Here is a 26,050-nt window from a genome sequence, read left to right as displayed (position 1 = left end):
CTGAAATAACTGATTTTCTGACAACTGAGGGACCTGGAGGACAAGGCGCATAAGTGCAGTTTTTGCTATATGGAGAAATACGTGTTTGAAGTTTCGAAATTTCATGGATCCCCACAGTGGAGAGAAAGTTCAAACTGGCGTTTTGATGCTTAAAAATTGGAATTTGGGGGCGAATCTTTCACACACTATGCAATAACACCAGCTTTACTTGAAATAATTAATATCTCAATTTTTTTCAAAAACTGCACTTATGCGCCTTGTCCTCCAAGCTCCTCAACTGTGAATACATTATACTTACTATTTGATACTTCAGTTTTGTCTAAGTTATAACGGTTCAGAAGCAAAGTAGGCTGATTTCTAGTCACGATTGCAACCTTGGCTGTAAGATCTCGCGATTTGTCGAATCCAAATCCTCTGTCTCCTTCTCGCCCATCGTCTTGCCCAGTCCAGTCTCTCTGTCTCTCTCTCACGACTCCCGATGGGGCCGGTATACGAGTGGCGCCAAGCCAATAACCCACACTGCATCTGCATGCGTCGCGCACTCCTAAAAACGAGGAAAAAGAAAAAAATGACAAATCAGCCTGTCAACAGCCGTCATCGATTTGTCATTCGTGTGGGACAACATTGTTTTAATCTTAATGAAATCTCGAGGTCTCGCGTTGTAGGTGGTTTACTCACCGTTTTCGAATAGTCTTCGTTGCCTATGGCTTAACTTAATTGCAAGCTATGTGTCAAGAAGATTTCCTCCATGGAAGAAAAAAAATGCTACATAAATTATATGCAGGTATAATGAGGACAGTGCGACGTAGTTATGTTTAAAAAAATAATAAAAAAAAAAAAAAAAGTGTAGATTAATCTGATAAAAGAGAAACTTCTTCAAAGGATTTGTGTGCTGGTTCGAGTGAAATCCGAATCCTATTTTGTTAGGAGACAACTCAAATGATTTAAATTACGAATTCGTGAACCTAAGATGCTTGATTCAGATGCGCCTGGGAGGATGATAGGCAGGGGACTTAGGCGACTAGGTGTCGCAGAGTGCCAGAGAGCGCTGTTGAAGTGGCCTTAATAAGAGCGAAGCTAATTCTGAAAAAATAGTTGATTGAACTATGATAATCCGCGAAGAGGATAGATTCTGCCCCACATCCTTAAGGGAAAAATAACCTGTGGAATGAAGTGCACTCAGGATTTCATTATTTCATTATGTAACAGTTGAGTTCCTTGCATTATTCACTTGTACATAGTTCTTCTTAACACAATATACGCCCATAGCCACATCGGTTCCCTCTTAGGACAATCTGCGTAATCAGTGGGTTTGTTTGGTCAAAACTTAGTCGCGTTAAGCAAGGGGTTCTGGATAATTTTATGCAATGACAATTTTGGAAAAGTGAATATTAAATTTATTTAAATTGTGGTTACTACGCGAAAAAACCCTCTTCCGACCGCGTACAATGATATTTTTTAAATGCTTATCAAGATGGATCAAGTTCTGCGGATTCACCGCTTGCTAAATGATTGTCAAAGGTCAACCTTTAAATTTGTATGTAATTGCGTCAGAGTCAGCAAAATAATCCGCGACGCAAGTGCATCCTCTCTGTGATAAAAATCTGAGCTTAAATGCCGGCGCATGATAAATTTCGACAACGATTGTAAATTTATAATCGCGGCGGTCATCAAAAGACTTTAATTCGCTGATTAATGGCGGAACGGGCAATATTCATAAGTATAGCACATCATAGAGCATGTAAGAAGGTCAATGTATCGTGGAAGTATAACGGTTATGAGGAATTCTTATGCCGCACGACCCGTTTTGCCAATTCTCGATGAAAACTGAACAATTTACGTTAATGAAACGAGCTTTTTGTGAGCCGCAAGACAACTTTTTCGTGATAAATCTCGTCGCTTTATAATCCATTAAAGCAGTATGCGCATTTGAAATATTGACAAGACATGCACCGCGGCCCGTAGCGCTCGGCCATGTAAAGTTCTGCGTAGAGGGCGATATTGGAAGAAGGCAGGGAGGGACGCACAAAAGGAGGGCGGGGGGTGCGCGAACGCATGAAATAGGGATTTTAATCCAATTAGAGTTCCCCGGACAAGAATTTTAATCTGAACTCACGGCGAGGCCCTTTCAAGTGAATTTACCTACATTGTTGGAGCTTTCATGTATAGTTGAGCTGAAATTATTAACCGGGCAGTTCGATTCAGGGATTGTTTAAGATGTGTTGCGGTGTCGGTCGTTATTCATTTCGTCGGGCTCTCGGACTCGGATGTCGCGAACTATGACTGCAATCATGAGAACTATTCATCTTAATGCGAGACAGTGGGTGAGCTGTATTAGCCCTTGTTTCCGTCGAAAATCCGCCCTACTTCATGGTACATGGAAAAAAGTAGATTGAATTTATTTGGAGCGATATATCTCTGTCTACTTGTGCTCTATTGGTCAGTTGATGTATGTTCGAACTCGTAATATCCTTCTAACATAAAATATAGGGAAATTGCGTCGTGAGCTGTAGTTTACAAGTTCAAAGTTGGAGATGATTTTGATTTTGTTGAAGTTTATTTATTGAACCTAGTTCTTGAATTTGTCGCTATTGTGACGAGAGGTTGTACATCTCGACCTTTCTCACAATATTATCGTCATTGAAATGAATATTTGTGTCTATTTTCGATACGAAATCGTTTGCCCTCTTATTCGAACCTTGCGACGCGGTCTTGTTGCATTATAAACGATTTAAGGTGGTTGAAACCATGTGTCACTGATGCTTCACATGACATATCAAAGGACTCAGACCAATGAATAACGTTCCTGTAATATGCCCTCGACTTGAGCCTTTTTTTTTCAAGTATAAGAACAGGTTTGAGTTTCCCAAAGTTCAAAAATGCGTTTTTTGCTAATTACGCGAAATCACTAATCTTCAAGTAAATGCCTAGACAATGTAACAGTCCTATCGTATAAATCATTCCTTCAAAATTTGGTGCAAAGAACTTGGTATTATTAGAGAACTATTAGCATCAAAAATTGAAAATTGGTGGTTTTGACCCCCAGAACCAACTTTTTTCTCTGTACCGGACGGTTTGAGTTTCAACCCTAGAGCAAACTTTGCTTGACTACGTTAAAATAAAAGGGACGTATTTGTTCATTTAATTGCAAGTGAGGACTATTCAAAATTTTGAATTGCCTCAGTCATTTTCTCACAGTTTTTGTTTTTAAATCCACCATTCCCCGCCGAGTATATGAACCCACAGATGGTCAGTTACAGCCCCCCCCCCCCCCCTCACATTCTATGGACAATGCGACCACTGCACGGACAGTCGGACAGCGACTCATAGCTCACGCCCACATCCATATTCCGGCGCCATTCAAGCCTTACAAGTGCGCGCAACTTCCTCCGTCAAGGTGATAACTTTTCACGATTATTTGTCAAGTCGTGATCGAAGACGCGTGATGCCCCGTGACCAGACGGATCGTAATCGATCCGCAGGGGAGAAAGAAGGGGGAAAAAAATCTTGTAAGTCAATTCGAACGACGCTTAATTGCGCGCCCGACGCGTCCAGGAAACGGACGCTCTTAGGCAGGAGGAGGGGGGGGAGGTGACAGGACGTTGTCCGTCGTAAAGATCGTCTATGGAACCGGGTAGGGGGAGCACGTTTGAGAGCCACGAAAAGTTCGGTTTCGTTCCGCCGACGAATACCAATGAGTGCGGTTGCAAACTGCGAGCTTTCGCACAATTGGGCTGATTGGTAGTCTGACAACAGTGACAAATTACAGTTCTGAGAACGATAAACATTGGACTAGGTATGTGTCTCACCAGTGAGAGATAGCAAAAGCTCATGGGAGATACCGCCCAAAATTTAAATTCCGACAACTGCCGAAGAGTACGAAAAGGGGGAGAAAAGGAGACATTGAAAATGAGAGGAGAAAAATGAAGGAAATTGGGGGAATGGGAAAAAAGGGAAACGAAAGGAGGTATTGGTAAAAAAGATTGTTTTCCAAGTTGTTTGGCAAGAAGACAAATTATTTCTAGGTCCACAATATGGGTATCAAATTTGATCAATTTATGGAAGATTGATCTAATACAGAATAGATTTTTTCGTAAAAACCTTTTCGATGGCATGTAATTTCATGGAATCAAACAACTCCGATGGATTCACGTCCGTTAGGGTGTTCCGTGCTTATAGGTGATCATCAAAACCCCGCTCTCCGAGCTTTTTCCCATTCCCTTTAGTCTCCAAAAGATGATTCTGAAGTTTCAGCATCATAGCTAAAGTCTATACTTTCCTAAAAGCGATTAAATTTCAGAAAAATTTACATTGGTTTAAATGGGGGAGAAAATAGATAAATCGATGTATTGCAAAGCGCCCCACGCCACTGCCTGGCGGCAGTTTACTTGTTCGATACATTCGCTGAGTTGTTAAGGCGTACATACAGTGCCAGTGATCAAGCTCATCCAAATACCTGAATCAACTGGCCACCAAACGGTGTAAAAATTAGCAACAGAATCAATTCATGTGACCTCATCAAAGCTTTATGTGAAGTACGGTGGACACTTTGAAAAAATACGAAAAGAAATGGATGCCTCGAGGATGCCTATTTCGTACGTATGACAAAGTCTTTTCCATGCTGGGTATACATATTGACGTGCGAGAAACGTACACGTATAGGGCTTAAATCTAACCCCGCTGCGTATGACTGTTATTAGAAACATATTTGCCAAGTTGGATGCTTTGTTCATATTTTAAATCTCCACAGGGGCAGTGGCGTGGCGTGAATGATCGATTATCGATATTTCCCCATTTGAATTCGTGGTAAAGAATTGATTATTAAGGTGTTCGCTGCGAACACCCTGTTAATCGACCCTTTTCCACAGATTTAAATGACACTTCGTCGGTTCTTAATGTTGACTTTAGAATGATTTGTTCATTCCTGTCAAAGAATCAATCTTAGGAATTCTTGGGTGTTGTTTGCGCTAAATAATGCAAAATTCGACGTACTCATGCTATATAGAAACTACTTACCAAAAAAAAAAAATAAAAAAAATACAGTTATTTTTAATTTCATTAGTTTGTACACAGTTCCTTACAGCATAAATACGCTATATTTATCCCATTTACGTGTTCTAGAGGTATCCACTCTTAACCCGACTTTATGGCACTTTGTGCCTGAATCCATCATCTTGAGACTGCGTTAAGCAGAGAGGAACCAAGCCTTATCAGCTATTGCCAAATTTAATTCGGCAATTTAATTTTTAACACAAAAACGGTTGCGCGCATTTTTTTTTGCAAAGTTCAGTGAATTTCTGCATAGTGTGAAGCAAACTCCATAAAATTTTCATAGGAATCCGCACAAACGTTCTCTTGTAAAAAATTGAATCGCCCAGTTACTTCTGGCAACAGCTGATGTGGCTCGGTTCCTTTCTGCCGAACACGGTCTATTTGCGCATGGTTCCTGTTAACTTAAATACATACAATGGACCACTAGACAAGGTACGAATTTAAGTAATCTGATACATGTTTCTTAACCAGAATTTCACGTAGAACACGATTCACACAACGAAAACTACTGAACCCAACTCCTAACGAAGATATTAACGTTTTTATTTCACATTGGTTACGAGGAAGATGAAGTGCCCGCTCACAAGAAACTCAAAGCTCTACGTGAGTCAAATCGCGCACTACAACGGTTTCAGCAAGCTTCTCAATCGAACAATGTTCATTTCCCACCATGTGTTGTTCAAACTATCAGCAATTTGCTATAGCTGAGCCAAAGCGTCAAGATTGAGGTTGTCAGATTTTTATATCGCAGAGACTGTCATGATAACGTTTAGCGCGCGATGTGAATCACGTAGAGCATTGAGTTTTCATGAGCGGGTGGTTTGAATTCACGCATCAAGAATCATTAAATATCTTCGTAAGGATGATGGTTATTTCGGTAATTTTTCGTTGTGCGCATCGTGTTTTACGTGAAATTTTGGTCAAGAAACATGTATCAAAATGCTGAAATTTGCACCTTGTCTGGTGGTCCATTATTGTGTAGAGTCCCTTCATACTGATAGTCAAGACAACACCCCCTCATGGAGTCACCAACGGGAACAGAAATTGAACGTTTTTTGTAATCTTTGATCGGCCCATTCTCAAATTCCTTTCTCCGTTCCCTCTCTCATTCCGTTTGTTCCTTGCCGAACCCGTAATTCCCTGGTCCATTCCAGATTATAATCTTTGCAAACGGTGAAAATGTAATCTCTATTCCCGTTTGTGACACTGTGAAGGCCTAAAATACGGGAACCAATCAGAAATGGATTCACATTGTCTTGACTCTCAGCATAAATGGACTCAATTATTTTGGACCTATTTTGAACGTGACGAGAGCCGCGAGAAATATCAGCTCCAAGTTTCGCAACAGCGGAAGGAACTGCACACTTAGTCGTTACACGGATAAGAAAGAAGAAACTGTGTATACATTACACCAATACAACAGTATTAGCCTAATGATAAGTGAGGGGGGCCGGGCGGGGGAACACCAGTGATTGCAATTACAAGGATTAAGTATTGATGTCGCTTCAAATAAGGAGCATAATCAAAGGCAGGCTGCGACCACACACGTCGCGATCCGCCGCCCCGGCCCGAGTACATTACCGCCGTCGAGACAATAAACTACTCCGCGACTCCGACTGCGCCTGCGCCGCGCCACATAGAGGACAGCACTGCGCATGCGCGTAGCCATCCCCCGGGATTTATGCATTCATCATGCGTTCCCGGGATCCTGGAGCCGGCTTAAGTGCTCGATCCTGGAAATGTCTACCACTTCCGGGCGATACCAGCAAATCTATACATTTTGGGGATCAGATGCAATGTAGTGTAGAAACCCCGCACTAAGAATCTAAGCAATGTAATCGAGTAAGGCAAAAGTTTAATTCGGAGGTCCACGCTATTTTTCGCCCAATGATAATGGAGATGTTGCATGTGTGAGGAATTTGCGATTTGACCTTTGATTCTCATGTATAAGTTTGCGAGAAACACGATGGTGCCACTGGTTTTCTCTGAAATCAACTCCCAAGCTCAAAAAAAGCTCTCAAGTTGAGGCCAAAATGGAGGGGATATCCCACCCTATCCTGATAGTTCACGTCTCCATCAAGACAAACTCTCCGTGCAAATATAGGGAGCAAATACATTGACGGGGCTGCCACCTTATTTGGGGACTCTAAAACTGAAAACCCGGCATCCCTGCTAATATATTTGCTCCCTATCTTTGCATGAAGAGTTTGTCTTGATGTAGAGGTGGACTCTCAGGATAGCGTGGGATATCCCCTCCATTTTGGTCTCAACTTCAGAGCTTTTTTTGAGCTTGGGAGATAATTTTAGAGAAAACCAGTGGCATCATCGTGTTTCTCGCGAACTTTTGGGTAAGAAACAACAGTCAAATCGCAAATTCTTCACACATGCAACATCTCCATTCGGAGGTCCACGCTATTTTTCGCCCAATGATAATTTGAGTACCTCGTTGAGAAAAAAATCAAATGAAATGGGCCCAATCAGGACCAGTGAATGTCGGAGTGCGCACTTTGCTGAGCGAATCCTTAAAGCGTTTTTTCTCATCGGATGGGGTAGAAGGTGTGAATCCGATTCAATGAATCCTTATTTTCTTGTGAACCCCATTCTCATGCTCGGGGCTCATCAAACAGGTGTTTCGTGCTTACCGGGTCATCGTTGGATCCAACCAGGACTTCGTAAAGGAGTTTGGAGAATGGGACGGGAACTCAGGAAGCTCTAATGGTTCCAAACTGGTGGATTGGTCTATCGCCTTACTGATGGCACTGGTGTAAAAAATTGTATCGGATTGACGCAAAAACTCCCTTCTTGAGAATTAGGATAGGAACGCTGAACCCAACTCAATTATTTGGTCATCAATCTTCACATGACGAATCTGAGCGTTGGCTCTGCAAAGTAATTTTTACACTGTAGGGAAGGTAGCAGCTCTCCTAGGAGAAGGCGCAGAGGGCGCCCAGTGAGAGGTTGGAGGGCGGGGATTGAAGCAGAATTTTAAGATTCCCAATGCCCCAAGGTTTGTGGTTGGACAGAGAGCAGTGGAGGTTAGGAGTCGTGGAGCGCGATGGAGTGCTATAAACCAACCTATATGTAAGGGAAGGTAGCAGCGCAGTATCTCTAAAATATACTCTCTCTGTTGGAGATACTCAATGCATAAGGACTTGAGGACTAAATGCATCATTCACTGGGAAAAAAAAAAAAAAAAAAAAAAAAAAAAAAAAAAAAAAAAAAAAAAAAAAAAACACATTGATCTAGAGTCCAGACTCTTAAAAACATCGACAAGAAAAAATACTCTTGATTCAATCAGATTGAAGCTTAAATCAAGAACCAAGCCTCTTAATTTGAGCGGATTTCCTTTTGATTTAAGCTTAAATCTGATTGAATCAAGAGTCCTTTTTCTTGTCAATGTATTCAAGAGTCTGGACTCTAGATTCAATGTGTTTTTTTCCCCGGTGTTTGATGACTTTCTGTAATTCGTGAATCCTTTCGCTCCCGGACAGGTGTAACGATTTCATACGTTAGTCTTATTTGATCAATTTTTGCGTACCATACTTGAAGTACCCAAAGGACTAAAAATGTATCTTATGATTTTTTTTTTTTTTTTTTTTTTTTTTTTTTTTTTATCGCGGCTGTCGTTTTCCTCATGGTGACGATGGTCGGCGAACCAGCGGCGACGATCCTAAGGCTAAGCCCTCGGACGCGAGGGAGGCAGTGGCGAGGGTGGGAGTTTTTCAAGGATCGTTAGGCATTGTTCTTGGTTGTCCTGTTGCTCGTATCTTCGCGTTTATCCCCTCGCTCTGTTTTTTCGCCGTGTTTCGGTCGGCTCTCCTACGCAGGCTACCCATGTTCGTCGCCCGTCGCCGGACAAGATCCAGTCGGGAGGCTCGGGCCCGGGTCGCCTTTTTCCCTCGCGCCTCTAATCCCTGACGAGGATCAGTTGGAAATGGATTAGTGTTCCCGTGATGAGTTGCGCAAGGATCCGTGAGACGGCCATGTTTTGCGCCTATTTTGTGTTCGACACCGCTCTGTTGCCATTTCGACCCACACCCCCCCCCCCCCCTACACCCTTCTCCTCTGCGCTGTAAAAAAAAAAGTAGCTTGGATCTAGAGTCCAGACTCTTAAAAATGTTGACAAGAAAAAATACTCTTGATTCAATCGGGTTTTTTCCTTGAATCGAAGAGACAAGCCTCTTGATTTAAGCGGATTTCTATTTGAATCGAGAGTATTTTTACTTGTCAATGTTTTTAAGAGTCTGGACTCTAGATCTAAGCTACTATTTTACCAGTAAGCCTGGAATTCGCCCTTGGGTATCCAAGGTAACAATTGAGGATATCGGTGGAACATTAGTTGCTCATCGACGCCTCAAGTCGAAACATCTACCTATCCTCATTGGAATGTTTCAAAATCACTGTATTATAATTTTTTTTTTTTTTTTTCTAGAAAAAAACTCATCTGAGGGCCGTGCATGAATTACGTACCGCTAAATTTCGGGTTTTTTTATCCCCTCCTCGACAAAGGTCCGTATCCTCCATCAAGAGATAGAAACGATCGTTATTGACATCGTTGGATATGATGATAAAAAAAATAAACCAACTCACTGGTTAAATAAGAGGAAATAGGATAAAATTAAGGCAAACTTTAGCTGGCGGATCGTTCATGAACAGCAGAGAGAGGCGTTAATAGCATTTTGGGTCAGTTTGGTAAGGCAACTAAACTAACTTCCCGGAAATGCGTATTGTATCGTCCCGCATGGAAGGGGCACTCTCGTATGTGAACACTGAAGCGAAATCGTACAAGGCGAATCGTATCACTGAGGACAGCAATACATTCGAGTGAAAAATGACGATATCTTGTATCCAAAAATTATTTTTTTTATTTTCAAACCCAAAATATTTAAGGGAAAATAGGTAATTAAATGTGTTAATCCTGTAAGGGAGCCTTTAATAAAATATTCGATGGTAATGCGGAAACACGGGAAAAAATTCACGAGATGGCACACTGAATAAAAAAACACATGGGATCTAGAGTCCAGACTGTTAAAAACATCGGCAAGAAAAAACACTCTTGATTCAATCGGATTTTTGCTTGAATCAAGAACCATTAAGCCTCTTAATTTGAGCGGATTTCCTTTTGATTTAAGCAAAAATCTGATTTAATCAAGAATGTTTTTTCTTGTCAATGTTTTCAAGAGATAGTCTGGACTCTAGATCCAATGTGTTTTTTTTTCCAGTGCACTAAAATAAAAATTAATCATTCCATATACTTTCCAAGAGTGGTATTTTCTAAGCGTTCTTTTTTTCAAAGAGCTGGCAAGGTTTAATGTCCCCAAAAATGCAGTAAAAAGACAGTGCATATTACTCATTTCAATCATTGGAAATCGTTATCCACGCTCTCGATGTGCCTTCCTTACCATCAAAATACCTCAAAGGTTAAAATGCAACCCTGGGAGCGTTTACTCAACGGCCGTGCAACCCGTGATGGATCTGGGACGAAAGAGCGAACGATGTTGTACGGTTTACATTCGCGCGTGCGTTGTCCTCTCGCAGAGCCCCGATTTTGAGGAGACGTAAGCGAGTCGCCATGCCAAATGACGGAGAAATCCGCAAATTTTCCGCTGCAAATTCCAAACCCCTTCGGAATTTCTCGCTAACCAGGCAAATCGCACACACGCGTATCGCTGCGACGAATCGCAGTGACTTGTCGCCTCTCGCGTTGTTTTGCGCAATCATGTTAACTCGGGTGACTAGTCACTGATGTAGGCGCAGTTGCTAGTTTACCGGTGCAATCGGGTACTTGTAAGCCATTATAAAGAAATGTAGATTTTGAGAATTGTGCGGCAAACTTGTGTATGTCTGGCAGCCTTGGCTCCACAAGCGCCACTAAACCGAGAGTATACTCTTCATACCGTCTAGATGTCTAACTTGGTTCTCTACGCACAAAGATCAACATAATTGTAGAAGTTTTTTATGAAACTGCTTTTTTCCCTTTATGTATTTTTGTATTTCTTAAGCCGAGGTCGAAAAAAAAGAATGACAGTAGCGAAACAAAATTGACTACTAAACCGAGAGTATACTATTCATACTGTCTAGATGTCTACATGTACATGATGTGGACATGTCATGTCCCCATTTTTTTCTTCTCATTTAAATGACAGGAACCACCTCAAAAGTAAATGCATACTACTACTACCTTCATTCTTAAACACATTTCATTCATGAATCAAGTCATGAAAGAGAACAGAGTCTAAGAGCAGATAAAAACATATGTTCCTGTGTACACTGTACGGTTATGATAAGATGAAAACCAAAGCGGGAGCTTAGGAAACGCTCCAATGCCAAATTAAACATTTTTAGTAACAGATGCAGTCAAAATTGAAAGTCCTCTTTAACTAGTTATTTCGTGCGCCTTCAATCTTGCAGGATACTGTGCAACGCCTCTGACGCGAAATAGTTGCTTAAAGCGTTGCGGCGCGGCAGGTAATCAGCGTGACACGCGCATAGGCGCCTACAAACCTAACGGGATACTTCACGCGTTGCGCAATGCGTGAAGTATCCCGTTAGGTTTGTAGGCACCAGTGCGCGTTCTGCGCTGCTAACACGCCGCTCCGCTCTGTATTAGGCGCTAATATTTAAACTCGCGGTGCCACTGCTTGGAAAAGGTTTTACAAATATTTACCACGTTTTAAAAATGTAAATGTTTTTAAAATGAAGTAATCAATTTTATTTAAAAAAAAAGAATGTACATTTAAGGCATATTTTATATAGGAAGGATAAAATGAAACCAAGTATTTACCAAAGACAATTTGAAAAGATGATTTAAAACAAGAAATTAACATTTCATTTAAAATATGAGTTACGATAACAACACCTCATTCTCTCTTAATTTTCTCATTTCGATATTGTCAATATAATTTTACACGCGGACTAAAATATGAAGCTCGAATTTGATTTTAGTGGACTTTAAATTTGTGGACTTAACTTAGTGGACGTTTAAGTAATGGATTTAACAATAGTGTGGGCTTTAGAACTGTGGACGTAAAAATTGTGGACGAAAAGTCTGTGGACGTAAAAAAGTGGACATAAAGTCCGTGTACCAGCGCAACTGATCAATTCCCATCCTTTGAATTTCTTAGTCGAGTCGGATTGGATAACGATGGCCTAAGAGATCCCCTTTCATCATGGCCACAACTATGAGAGGTTTTTTGTAGCCCAGGAGCTCGTTTCAAAGAAAGCCAGTGACCCCACCACCAGTCTTTCTCAAACTTTCACATAGGTAAATGCACTCAAATCGCAAACTGTGGCATGCAAGATCTGTATTCAGCAAGCTACGAAACTGGAGGCTGAACTGCTGAAGGCGCGCTTGACAAATTCCACGAATGAGAGTGAGCCGTGGCAGGAGATGGGTCCAATACAATGCGTGCGGCTACTTGAGTTGCCGAACGGGATCAGGACGCCACGTGGTGCGCATGCGCAATGAAGAGCGTGTCCCCGAGGATCCTTGGGTCCCCCACACGCCCCCCTCGCGTAGCCCTCGCGGGGAGAAATGCCCGAGTTTGTATTCAGGTGAGCTCGGGGGAGTTGTCACGCGCCGCCTTTCTCACGATGTCGCTTCGAGCCCCGATCACCAGACTGCGCGTTATGCACCGCAGAATGAAGAAGGGGTGGGGGGAGGATAAGTGCGGAAATTTTATCGTCAGAAGTAATATTTGAGCTATTGGGTAACTGTAGGTTATGCGAACCTTGGAAATTGAATATTTGGTGGTGTGTAATATGCGTTTCTCATACAAGGAAATGTAAGTATACAGGGTTATTCAAAAGTCACGCACAACTGGCCATGAGGGGGGGGGGGGGTTTGGCCATTTGAAATTTTTAAGTTGCCCCCCTCTTTTAGATAATTTATGCACAATTCTAATTGAAACTTTCAAATACTCCAGAAAGCTGCGAGCAACAGTCTCTGAAAAGTTGAAAATATGGTCTAAAGTTTCCCAGAAAATCTGTTTTTATCAGAGTAAATTTTGCAACGTTCAAGGGCTTATACGGCGTTCTTCTGTTGCAAGACAGGGTAAGCCTTACACTGAAAGATGTCAGTCGTGGAGGAGAGGAAAATGCAGCATGACGCCGATCATCATAAAGGACTCACATTATACCAATTCGATGTTGACAGATAGCAAAGGGCGTTCTCAAAATTTCATTTATCTTTCCAATAAAATTGGTCCAATTTCTGATAGATTTGACACCTTCGCGGTGACAAATAGCGGACCGCGCTGTGAAAGTACGCAATTTACGTTGGATTCTCCGATCACCGGCCGCGGAGCACAGTTTACCGAGTCAATCAGAGAGGTGGGACATAAAATTTTTGACTAAAACTGCAAATTTTGATATTTGATTCGTCACAATTTGAATTTTAAGGGGTGCTTTTTAAAGAAAATTTCACGAGGAAACGAACGGAACTACTATGAGAATCTCGAAGAATTTATATAAACGGAGTCATTACGTTTTCAAAGTTTTAAAATTTGGTCCGACCTCTCTCATTGACTCGCTCTACTGTGCGGAGCGTGGGAGGGAGGGCGAGAAAATGTAAACTGAGATGGAAAGTTCTTGATGCATTCAGCTGAAAAATGATTGAAATTAATTGAAAATAGAAGAAAAGAGGCGCAGGGAGAGACGGGGAAGAAAATAAGACGCTGATTAAAAACTGGTTTGAGCGAGATGCTAATCTCGTCGAGGCGTCGATAAATTCTGCCGAGTTGCAGACAGCCTACAAACGACAAAAGTCACATTTTGAACGAGGGGTCGAATGTCGAAGCTTATGGTAAAAATATTGATTTCCACCTAGTGCGACAGCCCCCTCCCCCCCCCCCCCCCCGAAAAAAACACCAATCGTAGGGCAATGCTATAGCGCACAGGAAGCAGAGTGAGAGGACTGGACACTATTTTTTTGCGTTTCGGAAGTATGAGTGATCATTGGTGAAGCTAAAGATTTGGTCAAAGTTTTATAACCCCATGTAATTTTTTCCCCTTCTCTCGTGATTAATCAATGCTTCAGAAATGTTTTCACTTGCATTCCAATATTCGGATCCGATAATTGTCGCCCAAATTGTTCAAGTAATTTTACGTTGGCTCTGGAATATACTTTTCACATATTCCTTATACCTTCACACTAGTACTTTCTAGCGAAAGTAACACAATAGCTCGATGGAATAAAAATACAAAAACAAAAGGACACAAAATATGGGTAAATAAGACCAAAATTCGATGATTTGAAAAGCTGGTCGATGCCTTCTATACGCCGTTTTATAGTTACCTCTTCTTTCTACACCTTTTCACCGATCACTGACATACTGTACTAGTGTACTTATTGATAATGAGAAAGAATTAAATTTGACATACAATTAGAGTGAAAGCAGAGGTTCTTGTTATATCTACCCGTAGTTATATCTGCTTTTTCATTCGATAGTCGACAGAAAAGATCCGGAAAACACTGTTATAAGCAACCCTGGTTGCAACACTTCGTATTGGCGCAATCGAGTGCCTTGCGGCATGCGCATCGGACATAAATCAAGCAGAAAGTGCATTAGCTCTAAACAGAAACAATAGAAGGTCACAGCTACTCAACCCCCCTCCCCCCTCTTCTCTGTCAGTTCACTATAGACGTATGGTAATGTTGAATAAACTAGTAACGGGAGCCTTTTAAGAGACGAAGCTCTCTAATGCATATGATTAAACGTCATAATAAGGACTAAAGTAGACGAAGGTTGTTTTTAACACCTCGTGTCGATTTGCAACAATAGTTTTTTTTTAAATAAATTGTGCACCACAAGAAGGATAACACCATGTAAAATTTACTGACCCTGTCACTAATAATGCCGTGCTAAGGAAGAACGCCGTATGAACCATCAGGCGTTGCCAAATCTTCTTTGATAAAACACGAATTTTCCGGTAAACTTATGAATATTTTCCTCCCAATTTTTCAGGTAATTTTGTTCGCAATTTTACCCAAAGATTCTGAAAATTTAGAGGAAAAATATTCATAACTTTCCTCATAAATAAACATTTTATCGAAGGAAATTTGACAACTCTCGAATGTTCATTTGACGTTCTTCCTTAGCACGGTTGAATAGCGGGATGTCAAAGTAAAAGAAAAATCAACGTTAAATGGTACTCTTACAGGAAATCAGTGAATGATTGATGCAAGAGGTGGCAATTTCAGGTTGAACGCAAAGAGGGGTTGTTTCGCTACGTTTTCCGCCAGGGAAAGTTTTCACTGGAGGGCGAGGGGTGAGAATAGAGGTCTCTCTCCCCTAATAGGCCCTCTCGACCGAGATGAGCGAGACGAAGCGTCATTTGTCAGCTTGATTTTCGACCTGTTGCGTGTCCACACGGGTCCAAGTCCCTGAGCGTGGCCCGCTGCGTTTGCGGCTGGATGGCGCTTGAACTTTTGACGATATTTCCCGCTCACCCGTTTAAATTATTCCCGTGGTCCCCTTCTTGTCAGCGAATTTCCCCTTCCATGCTCGTCTAAATGTCACCTCAGCTTTTTGTGTTGAGTTTTTGTACCGTGGTTACATTCAGAACATGTATACTCAAAGCAGCCGACTCAATTGGCATGTAATACAATGTGCCCACTAGCACAGTGCAATGAAATCGTTTAAATAATTTATGATTTAATGCCTTACAATTACAATGTTTCTCACGGAATTGTAATGTTTTCAGAACATGTTTACTCAAAGCATAACTCAGCAAAGTCGACTCAAGTAACATGTAAAAAAAGCAGTGTACAAGCAACAGTGCAATGAAATTATTGAAATTATTAAAATAAAATTACGATTTATTGCTTTAAAATTACAATTTTTACCATAAAATTGCAGTATTTTACATTAGTCGGTCGATGAATGCAGATTTGAAACAAACAACAAGATGAGTTTTATGTGTGAGAAAGACAGGCAGTTTGCGATTCAATGAAAACTTTATATTCATTCCAATTTTATTGCACGATTTATTGCACTAAAATTACAATTTTTTACCAAAAAATTGCAGTATTTTTACATTAGTCGGTCGATAAATGCAGATTTGAAACAAACAACAAGATGAGTCTCATGTGTGAGAAAGATAGGCAGTTTGTGATTCAATGAAAACTGTATATTCATTCCAATTTTATTGCAATAAATTTCAATACGGAGCACTCCTTCAATCAATAGATAGGCAACATGCATAACACTCTGATGCAGGAACAACAATTTTATCACGTAAATGTAACCACTACAATGCGTGCGCTCTTAAAGTTTAGGCTCTTCCAATGCAAGGTCTTTCTAGATTTGGCGTATAAAAGTTTCGGAAACTTCGGATCACAAATGTTCAAGCTCTAATGCATGTCGCTTCAAATTATCCTCTGCATACTGAGTCCTGATGTTGAATGAGACAAATAAGGCTCGTGGTGAGGAAAGCTATCTCACTATCCTATCTTTCCGATCTGTGTACTCGTATAATGCTGGAATGTCTCTCATTTACACAAGAATAAATGAGAACAAGTCCATCAAGCACCGATGTTTGTGTCTGAGTTAGAACTGGCTCTTTAATTTAATCCTCATCTTTTCCTTTTATTTTTTGTTTTCTTTTCATTGTTTTCAGTTTATTTTATTTTATCTTTTCTTTTCGTTTTGTTTCAGAGATGTTAAGTGGTCTTTGTGATAATAACAATGAAAAAGGTGAGCATCATTTTATGACTTTATTTTTCTTCTATGTGGTCAACCATTTATATATGTAAATACGATGAAACGGGAATTTATATTTAAGTTTCAAAGTTACGACGGAGTAACTCGTGGTCTATGATCGTCCCTTCCCGGAAAATTTTGACACGAAGTATGGTTACGATGTCAAGTCAGAAACGCTTATTCAAACAATTCGAAAATCAAAATTTTCCGGAAACTATTGACAAAAAAAAATATCGTTGCATTTCTTGCGTTACATCATATATATTCCTTTTTTATTGGAAAAATATGCACGCTCCACTGAATATACAAAAATGATAGCTCTCAGAACCATAAAGATTAATCGCTGTAACTGTCTCATTTCGATGTGGTGCAATCACCAATTACTCTCTCGGTCATACGAACATATGCGTAAATCTCTATCTTTTCTTCTATATTTTTATTTTTGGGTGGTGCCACCTATACTTTACTCAGGCCTGATTGAACCGTAATGCGTATTTCCTCCAGAAAACAATCTTTCGGTGACCGATTGATTGAAATACATCCCTAAAAACGGTGTGCAATTTTTTTTGAAAGAAAGAGAAAACCTATATTATTATTGCAAGATGAAGGTGAAAAACGAGAAAAAAGGAGTCTTTTTTATATTTTCATCGAAAGAATTCATTTTTAAAGAAAATATAAATTGAAGTCCCCCAAAAAACTGTTATCAAAATGAAAACAAATCCTGAAAAATCCATGAAAGAAAGTATGAATTATTAGACGTGCTCGCGCATGAATCCTCAAAAATTCGATGAATATAGCGATTTTCCTAGCGCGTCATAAATCGCGGAGGCAGCTTCATATTTTGAGCTCAGCAGGATTTTAAAAAAATAAAACCGCCTGTACCTGAATCGTGAAAGCTCATCCCGATGAGCGAACCACCACCGTTGCCAGAGATAAAACCCTCACACGCCCCAATTCACACATAATCGGGACGATCATCCGTAAAACCGACAACACCCAACTCCATAGAGCGGTAAGCTGCTAGATAAACAAAATAAATCTGCCTCACAACGAAAAACCTCCCTCTCTCGCTTTTCTCCTTTTCTTAATAGTGTTAAAAGCGTAAAAATATGTCTCGAGTCGAGAGTTAGGAGTCGATTAAAAGCCCGGATGATAAAGGAGGCGACCCGAGAAAAATGGAAAAGTCTAAGAAAAATCCCCCTCCTCGTGGTGTCCCCCTCCCCTCGGGGCTATGAAAAGTAACCGGGTAGAGGTTAGACTCGGCTTTGATTTGTTTCGGGACTGTTGCTGACTGCTCTATATTCAGCTCCCCGCCCGTCCGCTTATGCATTCAAAATCATCCCCCTCCTTTTTTTTCGGCTTTATTCATTGCGCCCGGTGCGAGGGCTTTTCGGCGGTTTCGGATTTATCGAGCGGCGCCTTTTTTCCCGCGCGCGTGTTTTTCGGGCGGCCTAATCGCCGCGCCCATTCCGCGGTGTCAAATTAATGGGGCAGAAAAAATGTGCAAGGGTTATCTCTGCGTTGGGTTGCCCCGGTCGAACGCTATGATTTACAGACGATTGCGTGACTGGCTGCGTGGTTGCCGCAAGCAGGCTCATCGGGGCTCCGAATCTTGATCTTTTAGCCCCAAGTGTAGCAGTGGCGTGGCGTGAATTGCGATGTATCGATTGTTATGCCATTTAAACCTATGGTAAAGAATCGATATACAGGTGTTCGCAGCGAAACACCCTGTATATCGATCCTTTTCCATAGGTTTAAATGGCATAACAATCGATACATCGCAATTCGCGCCACGCCACTGAAGTGTAGAGCTGCTCCTATCAGTGGCGTGAGTGTGCTTTGCGATATATCGATCGATCTGCCATTTAAACCTGTGGAAAAGGATCGATAAATAGGGTGTTCGCAACGAACAGCTTAATAAACGATTCTTTACCACAGCTTCAAATGGGAAAATACCGATAATCGACTCATTACACCCTCGACACTGGTCTCTATGTATTGCCGCGCGAGGCTAATCCTAGTATTATGATTTTTGCAAGCACACGTGGCTTGTGTGTTGAAATAGTGGTTTTAATATTGAACGGGGCAATATTTAGGATGTAAGCACAAAAGTTACCCCAAATAAGGTTGCATGTGACGGTAACTGTCCATGAATCCGTCTTGGTCAATCGAGTGATTACGGTGAATTCTACCATGAAGAATGTGAATCATACGAGCAGTCTTGGCGCTCATGAAAAAAGTTGTTAGAACGTATCAATGTATCAATTTATGAAACCTTTTTCAATTTTTTGTGCCTTGAAATTCCGTGGAATTCTCTTCATGTGATTCACTGTTTCTCTGGAACGGAACTGTTTGAACGGAGTTGAAGTATACTTACTCCAAGAACCTACAACGACTTTTGATTTTATTATGCGTCGTTCCAAGGTAAAAACGCTGTATTTCCATTCTAGCGTTTTCAGCAATTTCTTACCGATAGAATGTTTTATTGGCAAACAAATTTACGATCATTCATTCTACACGACTGTAGAAAAATTCTGGTATACCACTCAGAACTTAAGCTGACAAAATAAAGCAACATTACGATTAGGTTTTCTCGCAAAAGTACACATGGATTGCATTTTGCAAAAAGGAACCACTAGCATTGCAATGTTGCTAAGATTGTGCAACTTCTTTTGTCTTAGAGGGAAAACCCGATTATCCCTTAATAGTTTCTATTTTACTCGCTAAAAACTGTAAATTTAAGACAAAAATTACCTTCTAAATTTCATAGTTTTTCCCAATTTCCGCAATTTTATTGCAAAGGATGAAGTTGCACAATCTTAGCATCATTGCAATGCTAGTGGTTCCTTTTTGCAAAATGCAATCCACATAATGTGTGGTTAAAAAATGTATAATTTTTAATAGAGTTACGTTACGGCGTTTTTAAATTAAAAAGTAGCAAAGATAGTTGACACAATGATAGCTCTCACTCCTTTTCGCCCACAATCGGCACAACTCGATCTCATCCTCGTTGAACTTTTCCTTTCCTCCTAATGTTCGCGTCTTTTTCCCAGACGAAATACGGGCGAAACGCCGATGCTGAGTGCTACTCCGACGACTCTCCAAGAACGAGCGAAGGAAAGGGAATAGAAGAAGGGGGGGGGGTCAATTGATTTAGTGTTCGGGGAACAATTGAAGCGACCAGCCGGCGTGGCTCATCTCCCTAAGATAGACATCGCGAAGAACACTAGATTCAACCACCCTCTTGACATGGTGCTGGGAGCGCGCAGGGGGCGGGGCGGGGGGTGAGGAAGGGGTGCAGTATCGACTATCTTAACATGAAGATTACTAATAAATCAGAATTATGTTCCACTCGCCTGATCATCCCTCGCTCCGGGCCGGGGCCCCAGGGCTCTGGCGACACTATTCGTCGTCCCGACCACGAAAGAACGTAACTCCATTGCATTGATGCCAAACTTCCCCTCGGAAATTGTATTTTTACTGGGAGAATCTTGAGAATTATTAACTGAACATTTCTCTGATTTTTCTTTAGATTCCACGCAAAAATCAGACAAATTGTGGATAGAAATTGCTCAGGTACACTTTGTAAAATAAATGTATTGTTCGAGTCAATTTGGCAGCATTGGAATGGAGTTAAGTTTCTTCGTCCGGGAGACGACGTATTTATGCAGGCTCCGGCGCAGCGAGTTCCGGGCTCTCGGCCCTCCCCTCTTAGTCCCTTGGCTGACGAAAGGGCGTAACTACCGTTTTAGAAGAGCCCGGGATAGCGTTGAGTTATATGGACGATAGGGTTCATCGCCAAGGGTGGTTACGCACTTATGTCAGGAGGGCGACGTTTTGTCTCGACCCCGCGTCCCGGCTTAAAAAAAAATATTCTCGTCTTCCGGGGAAGGACGTATAGTTTTAAGTTGATGTGCCTCTCGAGCTTACTCAGTGTCTGTGCAGCATACGATTCAACTTTTAAAGGGTTACCAATGGTCAGGGTGATTCCTATAACTGAGATTGCAAAGACAAAAAAATGATTTTTTTTATTATTTTTATTCATTTTTTACTTGATATATCGTCACCTTCCAGGCAAAGTATCTCAAGCGCATGTGACGTTTAAACATTTCCGCCGCCATTTTATTTTTTTACTGAGAAATTGTTGGTTGAATCTGTTTGGAAATTTCACTAAATTTTATCGGCAGCACAAAGAAAATTTAGTGAAATTTTCGGACAGCTTCGTTGAAAAATTTCTCTGTAAAAAAATAAAATGGCGGCGGAAATTTTTAAACGTCGCATGGCACTTGTGATACTTTGCCTGGAAGGTTACGATATCATAAAAGTTAATATTCTAGCATTAAATCCGTTTTCTCCCTCATCTTTTATATTTTTCTCTTTCCCGTCTTCTTCGTCACATTCTCCTCCCTCCTTTTCTCTCCTGTTTCCTTTCTTCTTCTCATTTTTCTCTCTCTTCTCTTCTTCTCCTTCTTCTCTTTCTTTTTCTTTTGATCCTGCTTCCGCTGTTCTCTATTTCCCAATTTAAGCATTTCCATTAGATTAGTGGAGAGTAAAATATGAATAAGCGAATTTTCGCGATCGAATATCATTCATCAAACGAATTGATCAGTGCCGAGTGATGCCGATGATCGGTGATAGCAGGAGTCAATCAGAGTTCAGATTTTTTTTTTTTTTTAAATGAAATTAAGGAGAAAATTAGAAAATACGGAACATTAAAACACAGTAAATTGCGAAAACACCAGACTTGAATCGACAAAACACAAAAACAGAAAGAAATGACGAAACAAAAATTCTGGTGAAGGATGAAGTTTCTGACATCGATTGCATCAATTCAAAAATCGAATTCAAGTCCCGAGGTGAATTCGAAATTTCAATTGACGACTGATTGATTCTACAAGTTGTGATATTCGCGATTTTTCTACCTAAATACGTCATCATCCTATATTAATCAGTTGTTTTCAAAAGGGAACTGTTCTATTTCTTGACGAGTCTTAGTTAGCATGTCCTCTTATGCAACTCAAGGCTCATGCTAAAATGGACTTGTTCCCATTTGAAAACAACTGATTCATATGATATGTGCTATTCCAAATATGCGAGTCTCGGTCTTTCCCTGTAATTTATTTCTGCGGCAGAAAACGATGCTCATGATTTTTAACCCACGTATATCGACATTCTCTTTTTCTCTTGATTTCCCTTCCAGAATTCCAAAGGGCTGAGCAAGAAAAAATGAAAGCTTGACATAACGCCATAATCCAATTCTAAGGGTGAGGGTGTAAAGGCACGGGTAAACGAAGCAGAAAACAGAGGTCACTTTCGCCGGTTGTTTTGGGGGTGGGAGTGGAGGAGGAGAGGCGGTGTGGTTTTAAATAAACTCCAGTTTTCCGCAGGGATGGACGCTGGGCACAGGGGTAGACTCCGACCCAGGAAGGAAGGGCTATTAAGGGCCAACGACGAATGGTGTTTTATCGTCCGCCAAACGTCCCGGCATCCGCCGGCCACATTGCCAAACTTTCTTGGAAAAAAATCACGGACGTCTTATTTGATATTGCTGCAGTCTCTCTCTTATCTCTGAGAACAAAGAAAGGTAAAATGAAAGCTAGACAAATAAAGAAAAAGAAAAAAACATTGAAACTTACCATTTGGTCAAGGACGAGCCTCACGACGAGTCTAAAGCCGGCTGTAAGATTTCCAATAGCTTCTGTAGCAGGCTGTACAATTTCTTATAGCCTTTTATAGCCGATGGCGATTAAACAACAGCCAGACGATAAAGTTTATGCTAAACGTTACTAAATACGGATACTAGGACTTAGTTAGTTTTTGGACTACCGCTCTCTTTTTGTGCCGTAGTATCTTGATTTATTTTGCGAGGAAAGCTGTGCAATACCTCTGGTGTGAAATAGTTGCTTCAGACGCCGTGGCACGCTGCGGCGCGGCGGGCGGGCAGAGAGCGCGAAACGCACATTGGCGCCTACAAACCTAACAGGGATACTTCACGCATTGCGCAATGCGTGAAGTATCCCTGTTAGGTTTGTAGGCGCCAGTGCGTCGCCGCGCAATGCGTGAAGTATCCCTGTTAGGTTTGTAGGCGCCAATGCGTCGCCGCTCCGCTTTGCGTTAGGCTCTAGTATTTAATCTCGTGGAGTCGGCGTTTTTTAACTCATGATTTTGAAATGTTTGCACACTCTGTACGGACCATCTCATTTTAATTGATGAAAAAACAATATGTTTTAAAGGAAAACATAATGTGTTTTGTAAACATCAAGGTAGTTCCGTATCAAACTTAATGATTTCCAAAGCACACGAATTTCTACACAATTTCTTATAGCCTTTTATAGCCAATGGCGATGAAGTGTAAAGCCCGGCGATAGGAACTATGGCCCAACTGTATACTTTGTTATAGCTTCGTATAGCCCGGCTATGTGATTTGCTCCGCTTTCCACAGCCAGCTATATGATTTTCAATAGCCTTCTTTAGTCGGCTATAAGAACTCCTATGGTATTTTGAAACGCAGCTCGTATCGCCAATTTTTACCAGGGAAAATAACGCCTTGAAACAGTTGACAAAGCTCCCTAAGCTCTTATAGAACCTACTCCCAAAATTCGAATGCAGAATTTTGCGTATTTTTCTATTCAAAAAATTAATTATAACAGAACATTACAGTTGAAATCATTTTTGTTTAATCCGATAAATCAGTATGAAAATATGTGATGAAGCACGGAAATTAGCTTTAGACATTCCGACCCAATGTCAAGTCTTTACTACCATTTATATTTAAAATCTACGAGAAGTAGGTAGGTACTGTTTTGATGCAATTAAATTTGCAAATTATGTGACGGTAAATTGTACATCCCTCTCTCAGCATAATACCTCTGTGACGCATTAGGGCCCGTCCTACCTCGTGAGTGTATTTATCGTTCTGCGCGTTTGGGGGAGGAGGGTAATATTTCGCGAGTCCGCTCTCTCCCTCTCTTCTTTCTTTCGCCAGTTAAGTCAAGAGTAGACGATCCGAAGTAGACGCAGGGACAATAGGTCTTAATTTAGTGGATAAGGGCTCAGATAAATTAAACTGACTAATGAGGGATAACCACCCCTTAACAAAGGTTTTCGATCGTCTTAATTGCGCTTGAAAAAGAGCCAAGATTTGGAATGAAATTCGCGTCTTTTCACGCTTTCACATCTTCTCTTAAGCCTTCTTTTTAATTTAGAGCATCGTTCCTTCAAGGCGTTTAGTCGCCCGCACCTCGGCAAAATTTTGAGAAACTGAATCTTAAGAGCTTTCTTTTTCTTCTTTTTTTCAAAAGATGAAAGCATTGTTTTCATTCTCATTCTTAGGTCGGTATACGAAACAGTATAAAAATTAATGGGATTAGTACTTGAAGAGAGAATTGAAAACTTTGTTTAAAGATTCAAGCTTAATTTTTCGATAAGCAATATAACTCTAATATTTTTAATTCTGAAAGTGATTTGATCAAGAGAATATTTGGATGCCGCCGGTACGGTGATATAGGATACTATTTTGAAGCTCATTGTGACAGGCTTCAAACTCTGGGTTCTAGAGCGGAACCATCAAGTATGTCAATCTCTGGACAATGAGAAAAATTGAAATTCAGGGACCTCTGTGGTGTGACACGTAGCTTTGACGTTTTGTAGACATAAGTGACGTTTGATACGAAAATGGCGAACTAAAGTCAATGTCATGGTGGTTTGAACTTTTTACTTCAAAAAACGTAGTTTCTATGAAAAACTGAAAATAATTCAAATCGTTCATGTTCAGCGAACGAAATCGCAAGAATATAAGTAATGCAACTTAACGTCATTTTCCCACACACAAATTGAATTATCCACCTCGGCACTTGCAGAACTCTAGGGAGAGTCTTCTATCGGAATCTTCAAATCGAAATTTTTGCAGACTACACTTGACAAAGATCGGACCAAGACATTAATGAACCATACTAAAATGCTCACCTCATAATTTTTTAATATCTACCTTCTTGCGAACTGTCACACTTAAAAAGTAGAGCGAGGGGGAATAAAATCTCATTCATCAGTTACTTTGCGATATTTTCATTGAAAGTCTACAGCTATTTTTCGGAACTTGTTGAAAGTATACACTAAAAGTCTCACTAAAAGTAATCTTCCAGTCATTATCAACCGTCAAAAAGAATTAAATAATCTAAGAAAACAAAAGCTAAGAACAATATCACCGTCCCCGGTTTTTTTAAACGTCCCGCGATTTGTAATTATTGTGTGTTTTATCAGCCTCGTCCCCGCCTTTTACCGTCTATTACTGTCTATTAAGCGCTCAGCCGATAGGCAGTGCTTTTTTATTTCAACTTGCCTCTGAGTACTAGTATACTAGTGCTAATGCGTTTAAATGGCGCACCAGCTCATCGATGTGTAGGCTTTTTTGGGGGGGGGGGGGGTCCATTTTTTAAATAAATAAAGCTGAAAAAACTGTATTTTATGCTTTTAACGTAATGCGCAGGTAGTTTCGATCGTTTGTCTATAAAAAATTTCTTAGCGGTAGAGTAATTCTTATCGAAATTGATCGTTGAAAATAAATGAAGCCTAAAAAAAAACGCGCCTGATGAGCTCAACGGTGAGCTCATTTTCGGGAAACAATAATACGCGTTTCTGGTTTCCTCGGTAACCTTTGTTTGCTATCAGCTGATGTTTTATTTCCATTTCCCAGCCAAATCGACGGAGTTTATACGTCCTTTCTTTACTAAATACATTTACTAACACCTGAGCGCTTTTCTAATACGATAGTATTAGAACTTTCCCGCTTGTTTTTATTATATTTTTTTTATCTATAAAAGTATACCGTCGTATTCTTTGCAATTTGTAAAAGTACTTCGCTTCATGCTTAAAGACTCCACGGACTCAACAAGATCTCAACGCTCGATTTGCCGAAACGAAGCTCGGATGAAAAACTCAAGCAAAGCGAATAACCCTCCCCGTCATCGAGCCCCCAATAAAATAATTTTCCACTCGGGATAGTCGGGAAAATCTGCTGTATGATTTGATTTTAATTACTTCCACTCTCGCCGGTTCGCCGGGAGATGGTTTTCGGGGCAGGGCCCTGGAGCGCGGCTGCGTGGCGGTGGCGAATGCGCGCAGCCCCCCGAATCGCTGGAACCCCATACGCGCGTTTGGCGCATGGCAGTATTCTAGGGGGAAGATCCGCCCCCCAAGCGTTACTGGCCGAGAGGCGCGAGTCCTGGGCGCAGGTGTGCCGCACGCCCAACCCCCCTAGCTATTCGGTTTTGCACCCTCTGCCCCTTGCATTTCTACCA

General features: G+C 40.9%; 1 protein-coding gene across 1 annotated transcript in view; it reads left to right on the top strand.

Annotated features, from left to right (window-relative positions):
- The window catches only part of NfI (Nuclear factor I), a 285,410-nt gene that overhangs the window by 221,168 nt on the left and 38,192 nt on the right, over nucleotides 1-26,050 (top strand). The window contains 1 exon segment of the mRNA XM_019059222.2: nucleotides 16,710-16,748. Coding sequence (XP_018914767.2) covers nucleotides 16,710-16,748 — 39 coding nt within the window.

Source organism: Bemisia tabaci, chromosome 6, assembly GCF_918797505.1.
Source record: "Bemisia tabaci chromosome 6, PGI_BMITA_v3".
Taxonomy (NCBI): Eukaryota; Metazoa; Arthropoda; class Insecta; order Hemiptera; family Aleyrodidae; genus Bemisia; species Bemisia tabaci.
This window is presented reverse-complemented; position numbering and strand designations above follow the sequence as displayed.